Raw genomic sequence first — 20,253 nt, 5'->3', positions numbered from 1 at the left:
GGAAGAGACATTGAAATAGGAAAATGGAGGAATATGTATGGAAGAATTAAAGAGAAAGGAGACAGAGAAAAGGGGAGGCAAGAGGGAGAGAGGTAGGGATGGATGTGACGGGTATGAAGGAAGAAAGAGAGGTGGAAAGAAAGAAATTCAGGAGAGTCAGGCAAAAGGAATGGAAGAACAAAGGGAGTGAGAAGGAGAGATGGAGAGAAAAATAGGAAGAAAAAAGACAATTAAATATAATTGGGTATTTACCAAAAGCCATAACATTATCACACACACGCACACACACACACACACACACAGGAGTAGAGGGAGTGCGGGTAGAGACAAGTGGCTGTGTGTGTATGGGTTGAGAAGGTGATATTATTTCCCCAGAAAGCGATTTCCCGCTTTATAAAGCGATTTCATCATCATGTGCTTCAGAGCGAGAGAGAGAGAGAGAGAGAGAGAGAGAGAAAGAGAGAAAGAGAGAAAGAGAGAGAGAGAGAGAGAGAGAAAGAGACTCTGCCCACAGTGCATCTGTGCTAATCTGTCTCTCACACACATATACTCACACACCTCAGAGAGCAGCCTATAATGCCTAAAGCCCTAAGGGTCTGCGCTGAGAGTACACAATAGAGCACATAATGAGTGTGTGTGTGTGTGTGTGTGTGTGTGTGTGTGTGCCTGGGTATGTATGAGCATGATTGTGTGTGTGTGTGTCTGTACAACAGAAGTGTGAGCGTGTATCAGTTCTATATTACAACATGTTCATGCCTGGCCTCTGTCGATTTCTCTCTCCAAACACTAGCCAGTGTTCAAGCAGGCAGTCATTGTTTAAGTGAATCTACATAGATTATTATCACAGCTCTTGTGCGAATAACAATACTCTCTCACACACACACACACACTAACTCTGCCCCAACCAGGAGAGTGAGATGATGGGAAAAATGGTTACTTTTCAGTACGAGTTGTGGATTTACAGTGACTGTTGAACATGATGTTTACACAACCAGGTGTGTACATTTAGAAAATGGCATATAAGAAGCACTGGTCAGTACAAGGCTACTGACTAGCTGCAACTACTGATTTTTTTTATTAAAAAATATACTATATATCAAAGTATACCAGCATTTCAATCAACTAATTATACTACAGAACTCTTAATGAGGCATAATTACATAACAGGTCACTAGTTACAATGTAATATTGATGACATTTATCTGAAAATCTGTCAATATTACCAAGTGCTTATATCGTTTAAATACAAATAAAACACATAATGAAGGCCAATATACTCTGGCGTTCATGTTAAAACGAGATCAATCAGATGCTAAATGTGCTTGCTCTGTTTGTTCGAGGCGAATCTTTCTCAGTATGGAACTGACTCCGAAGCTCTTTCATTTTCAGTTCCTGGAATCAGGGAATCGAGTCGTTTTTGGATCGACCAGAAGCACCTTCGATGTGAACTGAAAGCAGAGTGGTGACATGATGATTGCGACTTGACACGTTCAAATATATATTTGTGTGTTAGGAAAATTAAACGATTCAGAGTTTGTCAGTGCTACTGAAATTGTGCCTAATATATCAGTCAAGAGATTCCACACATTTTATCACTCTCTCATACACACACAGTGCTCATTCTGTTTACCGATGCTAACATAGCTTTCCTGCTTGTGCTAACATAGCTTTCCTGCTTGTGCTAACATAGCTTTCCTGCTTATGCTAACATAGCGTTCCTGCTTGTGCTAACATAGCTTTCCTGCTTGTGCTAACATAGCTTTCCTGCTTGTGCTAACATAGCTTTCCTGCTTATGCTAACATAGCGTTCCTGCTTGTGCTAACATAGCTTTCCTGCTTATGCTAACATAGCTTTCCTGCTTATGCTAACATAGCTTTCCTGCTTGTGCTAACATAGCTTTCCTGCTTGTGCTAACATAGCTTTCCTGCTTATGCTAACATAGCGTTCCTGCTTGTGCTAACATAGCTTTCCTGCTTGTGCTAACATAGCTTTCCTGCTTGTGCTAACATAGCTTTCCTGCTTATGCTAACATAGCGTTCCTGCTTGTGCTAACATAGCTTTCCTGCTTGTGCTAACATAGCGTTCCTGCTTGTGCTAACATAGCTTTCCTGCTTATGCTAACATAGCTTTCCTGCTTATGCTAACATAGCTTTCCTGCTTGTGCTAACATAGCTTTCCTGCTTGTGCTAACATAGCGTTCCTGCTTGTGCTAACATAGCTTTCCTGCTTGTGCTAACATAGCTTTCCTGCTTGTGCTAACATAGCGTTCCTGCTTGTGCTAACATAGCTTTCCTGCTTGTGCTAACATAGCTTTCCTGCTTGTGCTAACATAGCTTTCCTGCTTATGCTAACATAGCGTTCCTGCTTGTGCTAACATAGCTTTCCTGCTTGTGCTAACATAGCTTTCCTGCTTGTGCTAACATAGCTTTCCTGCTTATGCTAACATAGCGTTCCTGCTTGTGCTAACATAGCTTTCCTGCTTGTGCTAACATAGCTTTCCTGCTTATGCTAACATAGCGTTCCTGCTTGTGCTAACATAGCTTTCCTGCTTATGCTAACATAGCTTTCCTGCTTCCCACAGCATGCTTCATAACTTAGACCAACTAATCGATAATGAAATCCACTGCCAACTATTTTTATATTCAAATTCGATCAGTTTTGTTGATTAGTTGGTGAAGCCCTACTTAGTATGACAAACTAATTAAAATTCATTTCATGACCATTTAGTCACTAATTAAAAAATACACTTCATTTTAGTATAACAGGAATATTAACAATAATAAAATATGTTTTCTTACTACCATATGACAATTATATAAGTACTGTAACATGGTGACATTTATAAAAAAAAAATACAGTATCAGAACATCAAAAAGTGTTTCTCCGTCAGGACTAACTGAGGGCAACATCAGAGCCAGTCACACTACAAACGGCATTTCTGGAGTGTGTGCAAGCATTTAAAAGGTTGTTAGAAAGGCAAAAAATATAGCCATACACTCTCTGAGCAGACGTCACGTTTCTCGTTCCATTGACAGGATTGATTTTTTTTCCCCTCCAAATGAGGGATGGATAAAAATTTAATAAAAAAAAAAAAAAAAAAAAAAGAATGAGATTGTGCCTGAGGTGTCAGTCAAGTGATTCCATCTTGGGCCACGCATCTCAAGAGACCTAAAAATCTCATTACTCCCTCACACACACACACACACACACACTGCTCATTCTGCTTGCTCATTCCTGCAGCTGTCTCGTTACCCTCAAATTTTGACTTACACATGAGACGTGGTCTGAAGCTGAGGTTTAAGGGACTACAATCCAAAATTAAAGCTACATTATTAGCACTTAATGATAATGTGGTGCTTAGCAAATGACACAGATATGAACTAGGCAAATGTTAATTACCAGCAATTATCACAATAATCAACACACACATTAGATATTACTGTGGTAAGATCCACTTTGTAAAATATACTCTAAATTCTGAGTTTGAGAAATTATTTTGAGAGACTTGTTTTTATTCAAATAATAATAATTATGCAATAATTAATTTTCATTCAAAGAAATCGCAAAAGTAATATACAGCAGAGGGGGCGTGGTCGAGCATCGGTGGTGGACGAAGAGGAGGCGGCTCGAACCACACAGGTAACGTGTGATGATTGTCACCTGTGTCTTATTACCACCAGTCTACTTATTTGTCTTTTTGTGCGTTCAGTAACTGCCACAACACGAGAGAGAGGGAGCGATATAGTTGGCGGAGCTTTAAAGGTATCTAATATTAGGTTATTAGCATATTAATATTAGGTTATTCAGTCTATTTTGAGAAATCTGTACTAGTGATGCATCAAAATGAACATTTCTGGCTGAAACTGAAATTCAGGACACACGGGACTGAAAATCAAAACTAACAACCATTTTTTCAGTAGTAAAAGTGAGGGCTTTAATGTCTATATGCAGGAACTCAAGAATGAGAGCTGCAAGTATGTTTTACATGTCTGGTAGACATTAAAAAAATACGTCACCTAGGCACTTCGTAATGCTAAACATACTCGATTAGCCTACGGAATCCAACGAGAATATTGCAGTGACATACTATGTGTAGGTGTACTTTGCCCCTAGGCACTACTGTCTGTAAATATGCAAAAACCATGGCTATCGATGGCGTCAGAATGCTAGCAGGGGCTTTCCGTTTCGCTTCCGTGGTTTTGCTGTATTTTGTATATTGAGGAGGATGCTGTGTGTTCATGTAGTAAAAGCAGTGGTCATAATGGGGAAGTCATTAGGGATTTGATACTTGTCTCTTGATACTTGGCATTAACAGTGATTAGAAAGTGCTCCTCTAATGTCCCTCTTAGAAAGTCCTGAAAAAAATTGTCATCTTTGACTATTTTCAGCTTTATATTTTTGGTTGTTGCATCTACTACTATCTCTTCTTACTAATTTTAAGCTTAAAAACGTCCTTTATTGGCACCCTGGATACCCTTTTCCAATATAACAAGACAATTTGAAGCTTGAATCTATACATAGGTATTAATAAATATTAATAATACTATATTTGTCTTAAATTAATCAACTTGCCTATTTTGAACATAACTATTTCCCCCAGAATGCTGCCTATGTCAGAAATGAACCCTGGAATGGTGACAATATGTTGCGTGTTCACCTTATGTGTGTGTTTTCAATATTGTGGTGTATCATTACAGGTATACTGTAGGCCTACTTCATAGTTCTGGAGAAGGAATGAATTATTTATTTATAATTCAGTATTGTTAACCTACAGTTACAAGTAAATGTGAATTCTTCTCTTAAATACAATTATAAAGACAACCGTCATCTGTGTGCTTGTAATGATTTAGAGTTGAAACGTGGATGCTGGTTTAATAGGACACACATATACGTACACAATCACAAACACAATCACAGATACACACTCCAACTGTATACATACATAACGAAAGGACTGAGAAAGAATGGAGGGACAGGAAGAGAGAGAGAGAGAGAGAGAGAGAGAAAGAGAAGCAAACAGAGCAGATCAAACAGGGAAGCGTATCTGGGGAGAGACGGGGCAAACTACAACCCTTAAAATAGCCCTCAGAGAGAAAACTAAACAAACACACTGTGTGTGTGTGTTTGTGTGTGTGCCTGTCACATCGGTTTTCATTAAGTCGTGACATTCAGAAAGGCCACAAATTCCTCTGTGCGAGAAGAGAGGGGAAGTGTGCGAACACAAGGGGCTCTTACGAAAAATAAACAACAAACCCGGAACAATTTAGTTGCCTGGAATTACTTTCGCCTGGGTATACGCAACAACCAGGAAAACACACACGCTCACACACACACGTGCAGCAATTTGGACACTTTCTTCACCGCAAACAGGTTGAGAAATTATTATTGTTCTGTAATTGGCTTGGTTAAGGACTTACCACAAAACCATCTTGTAATTATTCACAGTAGGGATGTCAATATAAAATGTTTATACCATTATTAAAGCTTTTATTAAGTGTACAATATTATCCCAGCAAGTAAGAGGAACGCATAGGTAATCTGATGAGCATTGATTTAGAAATGTGATTCAATTTTATTCTAGAGGCATGCCAAGAAAATAAGCAAATAATGACACCACCTACCAGCCAATCAGAAATGAGTATTTTCTGAGCTGTTTTATTCGACTCTCAGACAAAGCATCAGTTCTGTCTGCCACGTTTCTCAAACTTTCCACAAACTGTCATGTAGTGAACAGGATTATGGGATTGCCTTCTCTAAGAACGTAACATTCCATGCTAACAGTATTACACCTGTTGAATGATGGCACATATCCGCAACAACATATGTAGAAGAAATGCATTATATTATATTATATATGTTACGTTATAGTGAATTAATTTTGAATTTCATTTTAAAATTCTTACATTATTTTAGAAACCCTACTTGAAAATATTCGTCCTTGTATGTATACTTTGTTCTGCCAGTTACTCGCTGACATCTAGCTGATTAACAGGCAGACTTTCAACAACTGCATTTTGTTATATGAAGTAATTAGAATGGAATTTTAAGGTTAATGATGGTAGGAAATTCATCTATGTGGCAAGAAGCAGACACACGCACGCACACACACACGCACACACACACGCAGGCTCTGTATAAGACGGCTGTCAGCTCTCTGTCAGCGGAGTGACATTTTGACAGGCAGGAAGATGGACAGCTAAACACTAAGGACCCGGTGAGTGCTATTACAAGTGTGTTATTAAAACGTCTCGGATGTGGCGAGTGCGTGACGCAGCTAATGGCAGTCGTCCTACACCCAGGGGTCCTTCCTGACACCCACGGGTGGCCGTGGCACTGCCCGTTTCAGCTGACACTGAATTTCCAGTCTTTCTCTCTCACACTGTCTGTGTGTCTCTCATTCGTTTTAAAGTTTTGTCCTACTTTAGTGTAAGTTTGAAGCGACAGACTTTTGGCTGACAATTGGAGCTGTGATACTGGCCAAAAAGAGACTGAGGGGTGTGAGAGACAGAACGAGATAGCGAGAGTGAAAAAAAGAGAGAAAGATATAGAGAGAAACAGAGAGAGAGAGACAGAGACAGAGATATTGTGGGAGAGTGGAAGAAGTGATGAGACAGATGGGAGGGGGAGAGGTGGAGAGAGTGGAGGGAGAAAGTGTGAGAGGAGAGGACTGATGAGATGGTGACAGACAGGAGAGAGTGATAGAAAGAAGGATGAGGAGAGAAATAATGATAGGCAGCTGAATAGAGAGAGAGAGAGAGAGAGAGAGAGACAGAGAGAGGGAGAGAGGGACGAGAGTACAGTACCTCCATGGTCTGAGACTGATGCATGGCTTTGATTGCATTCTGTGCCATAGCCCTGGTAGAAAACGTGACAAACGCACATCCTGCAGGAAGGGAACGAAGAAGGGAGGTAGGGTGGGAGGGAGGGAGGGAACGAGGGAGGGAACGAGGGAGGAAGAGAGACAAGAGAAAAAAAAAAACAAAAGAAACAAGACAAAAGGGTTGGACAGGTCGTTATAAAGCCAAAAAACAAAGATTGTACAGAGAAGAAAGGCAGACAGAACTTACTGCAAAAGTGGCTTAGAGTAGAACATTCAACAACATTTAACAACAATCAACACTCAGCTCTTACCTTCAACACTGAACACACTGAACATCAGAGCAACACAATAGAACACACAATCAGTATGAATATAACTGTGTTCATGAGTTTAGTGAAGTATATTTCAGTGCGCAAAGCTGTCAGATCTCTGTGTAGTACACATCCACACACAGGCAAGCTCTCTCTCTCTCTCTCTCACACACACACACACACACACACACACACACTATATATGATATATGAAAGAGGGAGACAGACAGAAACGTGTTTCTGACATTTCCAGCTTCTTTGTTACTCTTTCAATGCACTTTTATGCCTTTCAGAATGAAAAACCTCCTTTGCCAATGACTGACTGACACGACTGCTCAGCGCTGTCACTTGTGACTACTCAATTACTCATCCCCAACCCTAATTTCAACTCGGCAAAGCCAGTTCTTCCAATCAAAGAGCAAGTGAGTGCTATTTCTGTTTTCTGTCTTGCTTTTTCTTCTTGGAATGCCTGACTACTACCAGGCTCTTATCATCATCCTCTCTAACAGATTTACTTAGCTGTTCTCAAGAATTTTTTTTTTTTTTTTTTTGCCAGTATCCTTTTGACGATATTGAAACTATGCTGTGTAGCTCTCTTGCGCCTGCTGCTCTTAGCTCTGATTAGCATTTTAAGCTAGAAGCTCATCCCGTTGCCACTGGAGTAGGCAGTAGTTGATATTTAAAAAAATAATAAAAATCTTACTTGCTCAACCGTATTTGGCAGGATTAAACCTTCTAGGAGTTGTGGCATATGCTACACATAACTTATGATTATTATCATGTTGTAAAATGTGGTGGCTGATGCTTTATCACATGTGTCTTGGTAATTTGGAGGTCCTCGCTTACCAGCTTGGTCTCCAGGCTGGTAAAATCCATCATTATGCTAGCTTTGTATTTTGCAGTTTTAACCTCTATGCTAGTCTTGGTCAATGTAGTTATCACCTCTATGCTGGTCTTCTTCAGTGTGGATTTCAGCTCTATGCTCTGCTTATACATTGTAGATTTCAGCTCTTTGCTAGACTTATACATTGTGGATTTCATCTCTTTACTAGTCTTGTACGCTGTGGATTTGAACTCTATGGTAACCTTGTACATTGTTTATTTCAGCTCTATTGCTAGCCTTGTTCATTGTGGATGTTAGCTCTATGCTAGCTTTGTACATTGTAGATTTCAGCTCTATGCTAGTCTTATACATAGTAGATTTCATCTCTTTGCTAGTCTTGTGCATTGTGGATTTGAACTCTACGGTAACCTTGTACATTGTTTATTTCAACTCCATTACTAGCCTTGCAGATTGTGAATTTCAGCTCTATTGCTAGCCTTGCAGATTGTGAATTTCAGCTCTATTGCTAGCCTTGCTGATTGTGAATTTCAGCTCTACTGCTAGTCTTATAGATTGTGAACTTCAGCTCTATTGCTAGCCTTGTTCATTGTGGATTTCAGCTCTATTGCTAGCCTTGTTCATTGTGGATTTCAGCTCTACTGCTAGCCTTGCTGATTGTGAATTTCAGCTCTACTGCTAGCCTTGCTGATTGTGAATTTCAGCTCTACTGCTAGCCTTATAGATTGTGAATTTCAGCTCCTAACTACATAGTAGATTCTAACCCCAATACACAGGCAGAGCTGGTCAAACTGCTAGACCCTCTTTGCCACCTGCGAAGTCATTTTACAGCTTCATTATTACTTGTTTAAACTGGTCATTAAATGTTTATGAATTTGTAACTGCCCTAATATTATTTTGTTAACAGTCTATCTCTAATGTAGCATTAGTAATTGGCTGTAATTCAGAAAGTGTTTCCATCTACCAGCACTTACCAGCTGGCAAGAATGATCTACCAGTTTGACCAGCTTGGCCTGGGTGGCAGCTTATAACTGGTCAGACTAAGCTGGATTGTTCAGCAGGCTCCACTTTACAGGGGATTGTAGTGTTGCTTACTGGATACCCAAGGGGAACGAAATTAATATACAGTATAGAGCATGTCTTAAAATATGTGAATATGCAAATATGCACACACACACACACACACACACACATATACAGCTCCACCTGGCTGTGGCTAGACTTTCTCTACAAGCCATTTTGTGTCACACATTTGCATGTTTATGTGCCTGCTAGAGCACTTTTTGCCCTAAATGCTCGAACAGAACGAGAGTAATCTCTCTGCTGCAATCATGACAAGCGTTCCCACGAGGCCGAGCGGCTGCTGGAGACCTGCCTATGGTGGCAGCTGGGAAATGGAGTCGTTTATGCAGGTGGTGGGCAAAAGAACAGGCCATATGGAGACATGCTGGGGAGATGGCACTGCCTCAAGAGCTCTCTGTGCTCTACTGTATACACACACACTCATGCACACACACACACACACACACACACAGATATAACAAGTCTTAGTGAATGAGTAAGCTACTTCAGCCATCTAAGCCTGAAAGAAGAAAAGTGAAAGAAGTGTTTTTTGTTTTATGTTCACTAGGAGGCACTAGCTGCATTTACTTTCATATGCTGTACTTGTCATCCACCTTCCCCCCCCTCTCTCTCTCTCCCTCTCTCTCTCCTCTCTCTCTCTCTCTCTGATGTGACCTGCAACCCAAGTTCCTGTAAGGGCGTGGCTTCAGTCCATATCTCCAAATGATGCTGTTTATTTTAAGACAGTGCTATTAAACCAGATTTAGACACTCTGTTATAACGGCTGCTGTCTCCACTGAGAATCCACTAAAAACAGAATGACTTTAATCTTTGTTGAATTCTCATCTGTGCTGTCCTTCTACTTGAAGACAATGGGACACAGAAGCGAGGGAGCATTTCCAAAGAATTATCTTTGTTTAACTACTGCCTTCTTTTCAGAGCGCTGCATCAGACAGCAGATATAAATATGTGATAGGCCACATGGAGGAGGAGAACGAGAGCAAGAGCCAGAGAGAGAGAGACAGAGAGAAAGGAGGACAGTTTGGAGAAAGTGGGCTAGCTCCCTTGGTGATCTATATTTATTGGTAGTGAAAGTCTGCGGTGATTGATAGATCTCTGAGGTGGTGGAGATTAGAGAGATAAAGAGAGAAAGAGACAAATATGGAGAGGAGAGGAGAGACAGAGGGGGACAGCGCGCTTGGTGTCTGTCAGTTGCTTCTTTCGCACTGGAGCTACATGACTAATGCAGGGATTAAGTAATAAAAGGCTATCTTACCTAAAATTCTTGCTGTAAATATCTGTCTCAAACTGTAATCAGTACTTCACTATTATCATACCAAATACCAAATATGGTTTAGGACACAGTATGACTTACTGTAATCAACAAACCTTCACTGTGTAGCTGAAAGCTGGAGTATTACGGAGGCATAAACTTATTTTCTTTTTTAAGCACAATTTGGTGTCCACCCCTTTCACCTCAGTAGTGAAAGGTGTTGCGGATGATAATACTTTCAACTTAAGTTCAACTAAAGTAATAGTACTGAAGTAATTAAGTGAAATATTAACTAAGTAATCGATTTAAAAATCTGATTGTATAGGTCCAGTGATGTCATATTAAAGAAAGTAGCTAAAGAGACATGCATTTACTTCCCTCACATGCAACATGAGCCAAGTAGCTGCAGCACAAAACTAAGCAATCTTCAGACATTAAACATCATTCTCGACTACATTCTGTGTGAAATGAAAGTATAAATGAATTTTCGCCAAACCCATTCTCATAACACAGTTATAGCGGCTTTAACTGATGTTTGTTTGAATGTTTGCTAAATAAAGATCACTTGCATTACTAATGTTGATTCCACTATATATGACTATACTCCCAGTGATCAATATGAAATAATGCCTTAATTAATCTACTCTCTGTGGTTAATAGGCTAGATTTATAACTGATGTGGAATGGTACTTTCCAACATTTACCCCAGTGACCCGAGTTCGGCTTATTACCAACATTTAGTAACATTGTAATTTAATTTATGTTAATTTATGTGCACTTAATTTCAGCCATAGATGGAATACATATTAGTTAATGCAAGTGTTCATTATTTAGTTAACATTCAAGCCCCAATTAATAGTTCTTTCTGTATGTGTGTGTATGTGTGTGTGTGTGTGTGTGTGTGTGAGAAAGAGGACGAGTGTAGTGGTGTCCTGTTCAGTAAAAGCACATATCCCCTGCATCAGGGCACTTTCAAATATATCTCGCAGCAAGGGCTCAGGGACTGGAGGTAATCTCATGTGGAATTAAAATATTCATGAGAACCAGGGAGGGAGCGAGAGAAAAAAGAGAGAGATTGAGGAGGGAGAGAGCAGGACAGAGAACGAGGGAGAGAAATGAGTCCTGTAGAGGACAAGATGACAGGAGAGGAGTGGATGAAGGGGTGGAGGAGTGGCTGTGAAATGAGTGTGTAAGAAGAGTGGTAGCTGAGTGAGCAATACAGGATGGTGGAGGTACAAGCTGTCCCCCTCTAGGCCTCTGAGACGAGGGAGAAAATTACGGCAGAAATGTAATGGACCGATGGAGGGATTTATGTGTGTTACAGAAACTTTGCCCTCCGAGCTCAGAAATGTGTGTGTGTGTGTGTGTGTGTGTACATCCTTCAAGATAAGGAGAAGATAATGGAGGACAGCAGGAGACTACTTTAATCCGTTCACTGGGAAACAAGATAGTTTTGAGTCTTATTAAAGTTCTCAGGAATAGCAATAAACATGTCGACTTTCGTATTCTCACGTTAATTTGTTCAAAATAAGCACATTCGAAGAGCTAGTGATTAAAGCAGCGTTCACAGACTTTTGCCTTGCTGTTGATTAAAATCAAGCAATCACGGGTGGTCCTTGTGTTATGTGTGTTCTGTTCAGAGAACAGCAAACATTAGCTAGCTAGTTTGATTTTATTGCAAACGACATTAATACTCCAGTGTGAGCACTTAATAATTAACAGCTCCTCCATCCTTCATTTCATCCTTGGCTTACGCTTCATGAACTTGCATGGTTGAAGTTTGACCAAATAAACTCCCAAATGTCCTCTACCATTAAAGTGAACTAGCTTTTTCACCAGACTAATTTTATTCCTGTTCAGTCTCAGCATTTTTTTTTCAGTTTCTTTGCATTACTAGCAAATATGGATACACAGACGTGATAATGTCTGTGTCAAATGGACGCTAGCTGGAGAACACTGGAGCCATTCTAATCAACTGATGTATTTATGCTGTGAATGTGTGTGATGTTTCCTGACACAGCACAGGAGACAAATTGCCACCACTGTGCATGTAATGGTTCGCTTAACTTAGAAAAAGAGGCTTAGGGAAAATCAGCCTAATTACTGTAAGAACATCAGTACTGGATTTGTATCAGCTGTAAGCTAAAACTCAGGGCTCTGAAATCAGTATCATATATCAACCCACAGAAAATACTTATTTCTAACTAGCTGAAAATGATTTTCTTTGATTAAGTATGCATCCAATGTAATTCCTAATGTAATACATCTAATGTAAGTCAGAAATATAATAAATAATGATTTAGGCTATTGATACATATGGCTGTGGGTCAGGAGAGCTAGCATTAAAACTCTAACAGATGGGCATATTAGGTGTTGGTAAGTTATCTTTTCTTAGGGTGCGTTTACTAATACAATGATTAATTGTTTTGCTTACAACTGATCTGAGGATGTTGCTATGGTAACAAGTGCTATTGTTAGGAATGCTGGATTTTATTTTTCTCAGGCTGTAGCCTAGTTTGGGTTCCTGTGCTGTGGGTATGGTTGTGTGGGATGAAAATGTCCTTAGGCTATAAACAGGTTTGGACTGAAAACTTGTCTCAAGTCAGGATCAGAAATTTCTCTAGCTACAATCAAGTCCAGTTATCAATTTTCGCCTGATAAAGATGTGAAGCCGCAAGCACATCATCAATAGAGGTTGTTGGTCCAAGCCTTTTTAAAATTCACCCTGAGTCTCTTCTCGTTCATCACTTCCAACAATAACGACTCCTTATAACATCTGGTCACATACTAACTGCCTTTAAAACAGCAAAGGTTACTTACTGACTGGTTTCAGTCGTCTCGTTTCTTTCTAAGATTCTTGAACATGCTGTATACATTTAGTTGGTTCTCTTTCTTACCCAGACCGACCCCCAAGATCCTAACCAGTCTGGCTTCAAAGCGATACACTCCAAGCAGCCCAGCTGGCGGTTACTGAAAATCTTCTGGCTGCTAGGTCAACCAAGCTATCATCCGTCCTCATCCTCTCAGCAGCTTCTGACACGGTGAATCACCAGACTCTCCTGTCTATCTTCACCGTCCTTGGAATTAACAGCACTACAGAGCAGTAGTTTGCTTTTAACCCCAAAGGATGGTCATATCATGTGACCACATCTGCTCCATGCACTTCCACTGGTGTCCCACAAGGCTCAGTGATGGGTCCTCTTCTGTTATACCTGTTCTCTCAATGAGGTCATATCCTCATGTAATTTTTCATACCAGAGCTATGCTGAAGACACTCAACACATCCTCTCCTTTCCTCCCTCAGAGAGTATCTCAGAATGTCTAGCAGATCATCAAAAAAGGCAGCAAAAAATATATCCAAGCAAGACCAAACAGCTGTTTATCGCTGGAAATGCCTCCACATGTCCTGATCTTGTGATCTCCCCGGAGAACTCTCAGATCACACCGTTGTTCCATGCACCCAGCCTTCGGGTAGTTCTGGACAACCAACTATCCCTCACTCCTTAAATTGCCAGCCTGATTCAGTCATGCAGGTTTCTTTACAACATCAACAGGATCTGGCCATCTTCTGGCCAGGATCTTTTTCCATAGAGTCCACTTGGTAAATCATCTCAAGATTGGGCTACTGTAACTCACTCCCGTGTGCCATCCGATCCCTGCAAGTGATCCAGAATGTAGCTGCTCAGGGTTCTCTCACACCACCCCATTGCTGCATCCCCTCCACAGGCTTCCTGTACCTGCCTACATCAGATCTAAAACATGCTTGCCTACAAGGCCAAAAAACAGACCAGCCCCACCTACCTTAGCAAATCCTGCTCTGCAGCACATTCCCTATGAACCTCTAGCACTTGACCCACCATCCCTCAAGATACAAGGAAGACATGCATCAAGGTTCTTCTCCGTCCTGGCACCCAGTGGATGGAATGAACTTCCCCTGTACTCCCCTGTTTTTTGGTTTTTGGCTTACTCTTTAACAGGGTTTTAGCTTGATAGTATTCTTAGAGCCTGGCCTATTTGTACTAGGATGCTTTTGAAGGACATGAAGCACTTCTGTAAGTCTTAGCTGCCAAATGGTGTAAATGTAGACAAATTTCACAAGTTTACATATCGAATCCTCACCATATTTTAACCAAGCTAATCAGAAATGTGCAAATAATAAGAAAAAGTGCTAATGATGCCAATATCAATTGATATATTATCAGTTATAGAACCCATGGACCAACTTGCGTGTGTGCACGTGTGTGTGTGTGGGTATGTGGTTGTGTGTGGGTTACCTCGGCTAAGTCCGTCCGGCCCTCTCAGGATGCGACACTCCTCAATCTGACCGAAGGAAGAGAACATGACCCGGATATCATTCTCGTTACACTTCTTTGACACCATGCCGATAAACAACTTCCTGTCCTCCACCGCTGAGAACGAAAGAGAAGAAGAGAAGAAGGTGGAAGGACAGAAGCAAAATGTGATAAGCAAGTGCAGCCTTTTATCAGTCTTTCATTACCTCTATGTTTCTTTATCTCTGTCTTACTATTCACTCGTCTTTTCTTTTTTTTTTTTTTTTTTATTCTGTTTCTAGTCTGTATTTGATCTGTGTCTAAGTGCTCAGATTCATCCCTTGGCTGCATGTGTGTGTGTGTGTGTTTACAGCAAAAAGGTCTTATTAGGGAAAAACAATTACAATGCTAACTTTAGAACCTAAACACATACACAGACACACACACATACACACACAAACACTCACCATTTGACTTCTCACTGTCTGCAGGCTTCATCTGAATGGGATGGTGCATCTGAAAGACAGGAGAAACACTGGTTACACACACAGCACACAACCACAGAACACAGTACATTGCAACAAAAGGCATGGTCAATACACACACACGCACAGACGCGCACAGACGCGCATACACACCCCTTTTCATGTCAATGACTTCTCATGTCCAGAGACCTTTGATGAGGACCAGTAATAATCAATTCATATGTGTCTGTGCTTTCCCTTTTTTCTTTTTTCCTCCACTGTTTCCCTTTTCTTTCTTTTTCTCCATCATTCTATTATTCACATCTCTTTTCCTTCCTTCCTTCCTTCCTTCCTTCATTAATATCCATTTTATTATATTACATTTATTTCTTCTTCTTCTTTTCCTCTTCCTTCCTTTGTTCCTTCAATCTATCCTTTCATCCTCCCTCCTAACTGTTTCTATCTCCCTCTTTGTTTTCAACTCTTGTTTCCTTTTTTATTCCTTCCTTTCTTCTTTCCTCCCTTCTTGTTTCCCTTGCTTCCTTCCTCATCCTTTCTTTCATCTTTCCCCCTTTCTCCTTTCCATCTTTCCTCCATATGTCTCAACTTATCTCATACATTACGGACCCACTAAGAGATGATGATGTTCATCTCACTTGTGATCTTCTCCTCTCCTCTCATTTGATTCATTGATCCTACCTTCATCTCTCTCTCTCTCTCTCTCTCTCTCTCTGTATAGCCTTACAGCCTCAGTTTGCCTTTGATCTGCTGTCAGACTTTGACTTCATTCTGTCTAACACACGCGCACACACACACACACACACACACACACACGCACACACACACACCTCTACATTCCCTGGAAGTGTCTCTTCATCATTTTCCATCTCTCTCTCTCTCTCTCTCTCTCTCTCTCTCTCTCTCTCTCTGTGTCACAGAATTTCACGGTTGTGATAGACAGTTGTGTGTGTGTGTGTGTGTGTGTGCGTGTGTGTGCAGATGCTAACTGGATATGATAAGGTTACATAGATGCTTTAGATCTATTGCCAACACACTTTACCATTTTCTATGCCCTAACACACACACACACACACACACACACATTGTGCAGTAGACGTTTACTTTAAGACCCTAACTTTGTTTTTCTCTAATCAACATAAGGCAGACGCATCACCTCAAACCATCCAACATTCGTATAAAGCTGATGTAAGGAATACAGATTTGAATATTACACAATGGCAAAATGAACACAATCCATCATAGCTGTCATCAGTGCTTCCTCCAAAACACATAAAACAAGCCAAGCACATCTTTACAAAAGTCACAGGGCAGTGTAACTCACTCGGATGGAAAGCGCTACCTGCCCTCTTCCACATACATGAGCTCTCAGATGCCTACAATTGGCTAGTGTTGCTGTGATTGACAGAGGAGAGAGAATATACCATCTCTTCCACCCTGACAGCACAGCCAATTTTGCTGTCTTCTACACCTAGCCGTGGAAAGCTGTGGGGTGGAAAGCCATGGAACTTGTGATCTCTAGAAGACAGGGCAAATGCTTTTCTATTGCGCAACTCCAGAGTTCATAATCAGAGCCTATAACACAGTGGCATACAACATCATACACCACATATGCAAGTCTGTTAACTTGTTAATTGGAATGTATTCTACACAAATCCTACACATATAAACGGTAAATGGTGTGTGTTTGATATTAATTATAAGCAGTTGATTGTAAAGTGGGCGCTTGATGTAAATGATATGAAAATAAACAGTGGCAACCTTCAAGTCGACAGAATGTCCTCAATGACCTGTGAACTGACAGCGTTTCCTGTTAACGGTACGCGTATAATACTCATTTCAGGGCTTGTTTCAGGTAATGAGAATGCTAAATGAAATGGAATATTCATATGGCATGTACATAAGTGGGTGCAGTCTAGCTCCCACACGGCAGATGCTGATTCATCAGCTGAGCTGAAATCAGTGCTTGTTTTGATGTATCAGACGTGAAACAGTTCATTCTCAGCGCTTGTTCTGAAAGAAGTTTGATGAATAAGAGCCAAGGAACGAAAGGCAAAAACAAAAACCATACGCACACACGGTTACCGCCATTGAAGTGTTCTCACCAAATCAAGGATATTCTTTTTCTGCTTGTATGAAGAACGCAGGGGAAGAGTAGTGAGGGAGAGGTAATGAAAGAGAAAAAAAATGATGGCACTAGTAGATGGAGGGCACTCTTAAGGACATGGCCTAGATTAGCTCTTGTGCGTCCTTAGCTTAGAGTCAAGAGCAAGAGTGGACACACCCTCACACACACACACACACACACACACACAGGGCACTCTGAGTGTCCACTGATTAGTAAAGAGAGGAAGAAAAAGAGAAAGACAGAGAGAAAGAGAGTTTCTGCATGATGCTAATGAAGACCTCTTCACTGAGTTACACAAACTGGGATACACAATTATCTGATTGCTCTAAAGTGTGTTTTGGTTTAAGTTAATGGATTAATCTCTGTTGGATATGATTTAATTTTCAGACTTTTAGAAGTCCTCGAATTGACCAAAATGATTAGAAAAACAGCACACAAAGCTCACATGCAAATCACAAACACATCAGTCGCACCAAATGACAAGGGAACAACTTACAGTCATATCAACATCTACAAAGCCATCGACTTTGTTGATGCGTTCGGTTTCTAAGCTGCACTGTAAGCTGAGATTATCTAAAGACTCGAGCAGGAAGTGTACAGCACACAGAGCTCATCTGAGATCAGAGATATTCGCTGCCTCCTTAGAAACACACAGGCTTAACTGAGCATGACATCATATTGTGCAGGTAAAAGCTGATTGGACTGTTCATGTTCTACACACTCCATCTAGCAGCCTAAATGCTTTGTTTCGCTGTAGTTTGTCCCTCTACCAAACAGAACCCTATATAACATGGTTTCTTTTCCAGAAACAGTTCCAAGTAGAATCCCTAAAGCCTAAAATGGTTAGTCTTCCAAAGAACAGTTTATGAATTTTTTTTTGTAGCTTTTGGGACATTTCCTGACAAAGCTATCATTCTAGTAAGAACATGAATTTGAGCATTTGGCCCACAGGCCCAGCGCTACTGGTTCCGCTTGGTTTCCATTTTCTTTAATCTCCAAGGTTGTGGTTCATGTGTATCTAGTGTAACTTTGTTTTACTGATGTCTTGATTGAACCTGTTGTGCATTTGAGCAAGGTGATACAGTGGAGTGTGCTTGTGTTACTGATAATGATACTTATTTGTATGTACTTATTTGTACTTACTGATACTTTCTGATTTATAAACCTAGATTCTTCTCTGAAACTTGACAGCGTCTGATCTAACATTCTAAACACACTAAAATGCAACTAAATGAACAGCAGTGCTACACAGCTCAGTGCTATTAAAGAGTAAAGTCACGACTCTTTACATTTACGTTTCCTATCAATGTCTAGTACTGACTAGCACTTTGTAACAGTCAGCGGTAAAGCTGTAATTTTAAGTTTTCCAACACAGGAAAGTCTTCAAGACAGAGAGCTTTGAGAGAGTTTCCTCAGTAACATGACAGTGCATTTTATTTCTTATTAAATTCAAGAGATAGAAAAAGAGAGCCTGGTGAGAGAACGACTCTTTACAGCTGTTATAATGTGTCATAATGTCAAGCGATAACAGGAACTAACTTGTTTTGTGGATGTTCCACTACATTAAAAGTAACTATAAAAAGATAAAAATGATCGATGTCTCGTTCTTTAAAAAATAAAAATAAAAATGTTAGCACTGGAGGAATAAACCACATAAAACATGCTGTTAGTCTGGGTGATAACAGTAACTCTGCTTTGTGTCGTGATTCATCACACCGCCCCACTGTTTATTATTTATTTTAAATAAGTCTGTTCTGGTCCAATCTGATTGGTTGAGCAGCGTTCCAGGAGTGCCTATATTACTAATAACCACACTGGGACGTTGCATTGTTTGCATCACTCGGCTCTCATCTGTGTTTCGCATGTAAAATTCCACTTTCTAGTTCAAAACGGTTTCTACAGTAGATTTAGTGAATTTTCAGGTACATAACTTTTGGCTTAAAATATGAAAGTTCATCAGATGAAGAGGAAAAGGAAGAAGGGATGCCAATTTTCACCAGAAGCACCTTTAACAGTGATGTACAAAGATGAGCTGGCTAGCCAGCCAACGTGCTATAAAGTGAGCGTGGCTTCTTTGGGATCTATTTCTGCTAGCAGAGCAAAAAATAAACAGAACATTTAGCCCTATTGTGTCTGAAATATCACTCACTCGATATTAATTTCTTGTTTATAGAACTGTTGTATAAAAGCAATATCGCACTCGTAATGGTGCAGTTATACAGAATATCTGATATTCAGTATAACCTCTCTCTTGCTCATGCAGTACTGCTTAAATAATGTTTTAAGTTTTATTCCTTACATAATAAATAGTGCAGAGTAGTTTAGCTTTTTCTACAATTTACCTTTCAATGTCTTCATATTAGCACTGCATGAGTTGCCACTGAAATGATTCATTTCCGTATCTGAGGAGACGAACAGCTCAGCGTCTGAGTTATTTTCTTCTAATTGACGTAATTCCAATATGAAGAGAACGTTCTATTAACACCATGTATCTTGGACGAGTCCTAATGAATAGACTAAACACTTACGTCCAACTGCCTCTGACTCACAAGTATTACATTTCCCTTCTGTTAACTGTACAAATTCCCCCAGAGTGCTAAAGCACCTTCCCAACAATATAAAGACGCAGCAAGCTTGTTGACCAAATTTACATCATCATGTAAATCGTGTACATCATTATTATCATCTTTCAGCTACAAATAATAACAAGGAGGTAACAAGTGCTCACCCCAGTTAAGGTTTTGATGTTGTGGAGGGCGTTCTGGGCCTCAAGAGCAGCTTTCCGTGTGTAGAATGTGACAAAACAGCATCCTAGAGATAGAGAGAGAGAGAGAGAGAGAGAGAGAGAGTGGGAGAGATGGGGGAGAGAGAGAGTGGGAGAGATGGGGAGAGAGAGGGGGGGAGAGTGGGGGAGAGGGGGGGGGGAGGGGGGGGGAGAGAGAGAGAGAGAGAGAGACAGAGAGAGAGGTGGAGAGAGTAGAAGAAAGAGAGAGAGGTGGAGAGAGTAGAAGAAAGAGAGGGCGAGGGAGAGAGGGGGGGGAGAGAGAAAGAGAGAGGGGGGAGA

General features: G+C 40.5%; 1 protein-coding gene and 1 long non-coding RNA gene across 26 annotated transcripts in view; one reads left to right on the top strand and one right to left on the bottom strand.

Annotated features, from left to right (window-relative positions):
* celf2 (cugbp, Elav-like family member 2) overlaps positions 1-20,253 on the bottom strand; it is a 154,140-nt gene that overhangs the window by 24,027 nt on the left and 109,860 nt on the right. For all 25 annotated transcript variants that reach the window (XM_026923110.3, XM_026923106.3, XM_026923108.3 and 22 more), the window contains 4 exons: positions 19,918-20,000; positions 15,047-15,095; positions 14,583-14,717; positions 6,805-6,884 (listed from right to left, as the gene is read on the bottom strand). In XM_026923110.3, the coding sequence (XP_026778911.1) occupies positions 6,805-6,884; positions 14,583-14,717; positions 15,047-15,095; positions 19,918-20,000 (347 nt within the window). The remainder of the gene's footprint in view (positions 1-6,804; positions 6,885-14,582; positions 14,718-15,046; positions 15,096-19,917; positions 20,001-20,253) is intronic.
* LOC128321144 (uncharacterized) overlaps positions 5,178-20,253 on the top strand; it is a 35,164-nt gene continuing 20,088 nt past the window's right edge. Inside the window, exons 1-2 of the long non-coding RNA XR_008304732.1 lie at positions 5,178-5,371; positions 7,426-7,554. This is a non-coding gene — a long non-coding RNA (uncharacterized LOC128321144). The remainder of the gene's footprint in view (positions 5,372-7,425; positions 7,555-20,253) is intronic.

This window comes from Pangasianodon hypophthalmus, chromosome 18 (genome assembly GCF_027358585.1).
Source record: "Pangasianodon hypophthalmus isolate fPanHyp1 chromosome 18, fPanHyp1.pri, whole genome shotgun sequence".
Taxonomy (NCBI): domain Eukaryota; kingdom Metazoa; phylum Chordata; class Actinopteri; order Siluriformes; family Pangasiidae; genus Pangasianodon; species Pangasianodon hypophthalmus.
This window is presented reverse-complemented; position numbering and strand designations above follow the sequence as displayed.